A 1287-nucleotide genomic window follows, 5' to 3' on the forward strand; every position below is an offset into this window, starting at 1 on the left:
CTGTCTGTCCACATAACACTGTCCACTGTCTGTCCACGTAACACTGTCCACTGTCTGTCCACATAACACTGTCCACTGTCTGTCCACGTAACACTGTCCACTGTCTGTCCACATAACACTGTCCACTGTCTGTCCACGTAACACTGTCCACTGTCTGTCCACATAAACACTGTCCACTGTCTGTCCACGTAACACTGTCCACTGTCTGTCCACATAACACTGTCCACTGTCTGTCCACGTAACACTGTCCACTGTCTGTCCATGTAACACTGTCCACTGTCTTCCACATAACACTGTCCACTGTCTGTCCATGTAACACTGTCCACTGTCTGTCCACATAACACTGTCCACTGTCTGTCCATGTAACACTGTCCACTGTCTGTCCATGTAACACTGTCCACTGTCTGTCCATGTAACACTGTCCACTGTCTGTCCATGTAACACTGTCCACTGTCTGTCCATGTAACACTGTCCACTGTCTGTCCATATAACACTGTCCACTGTCTGTCCATATAACACTGTCCACTGTCTGTCCATGTAACACTGTCCACTGTCTGTCCACATAACACTGTCCACTGTCTGTCCATATAACACTGTTCTCTATGTGTGTGGTGTGGTGGGGTGGGGGTGTGGTGTGGTATGTGTGTCGTGGTGTGTGTTGGGGTGTGGGGAGTGTGTGTGATGAGGTGTGGGGAGTGTGTGTTGGTGTGGTGTGTTGGTGTTGTGTGGTGTGTTGGTGTTGTGTGGTGTGTTGGTGTTGTGTGGTGTGGTGTGATGGGGTGTGGTGTGTTGGTGTTGTGTGGTGTGTTGTGGTGGTGTGGTGTGATGGGTGTGATGGTGTGATGGGGTGTGATGGTGTGATGTGATGGGGTGTGATGGTGTGATGGGGTGTGGTGTGGTGGTGGTGGTGTGTTTTGTTGGTGTGGTGGGGTGTGGTGTGTGTGGTGGTGGTCATGTGTTTTGGTGGTGTGGTGTGGTGGGGTGTGGTGTGTGTAGTGGTGGTGTTGTGTTTTGGTGGTGTGGTGGGGTGTGGTGGGGTGTGGTGTGTGTGGTGGTGGTGTTGTGTTTTGGTGGTGTGGTGTGGTGTGGTGGGGTGTGGTGTGGTCTGTACAGAAGGTGTACGGAGGGTAAAATGGCGACCGTGTTTGACTCACAGTCTCTCGAGCTCCTTCAGGTCCTGGAAGGCTCCTCTCTCTATCAGACTGATCTTATTCTCCATCAACTGACTGTGGGGGGAGAGAGACAGGAGAGGAGGGGGGAGAGAGACAGGAGAGGAGGGGGGAGAGG

At 52.2% G+C, this 1287-nt stretch overlaps 1 protein-coding gene across 1 annotated transcript in view; it reads right to left on the reverse strand.

Moving 5' to 3' along the window:
* Positions 1 to 1150: 1150 nt before the first annotated feature.
* The window catches only part of LOC116365957 (slit homolog 2 protein-like), a 10842-nt gene continuing 10705 nt past the window's right edge, over positions 1151 to 1287 (reverse strand). Inside the window, exon 3 of the mRNA XM_031818262.1 lies at positions 1151 to 1226. Coding sequence (XP_031674122.1) covers positions 1151 to 1226 — 76 coding nt within the window. The remainder of the gene's footprint in view (positions 1227 to 1287) is intronic.

The sequence above is a fragment of the Oncorhynchus kisutch genome, unplaced genomic scaffold, assembly GCF_002021735.2.
Source record: "Oncorhynchus kisutch isolate 150728-3 unplaced genomic scaffold, Okis_V2 scaffold1317, whole genome shotgun sequence".
NCBI lineage: Eukaryota > Metazoa > Chordata > Actinopteri > Salmoniformes > Salmonidae > Oncorhynchus > Oncorhynchus kisutch.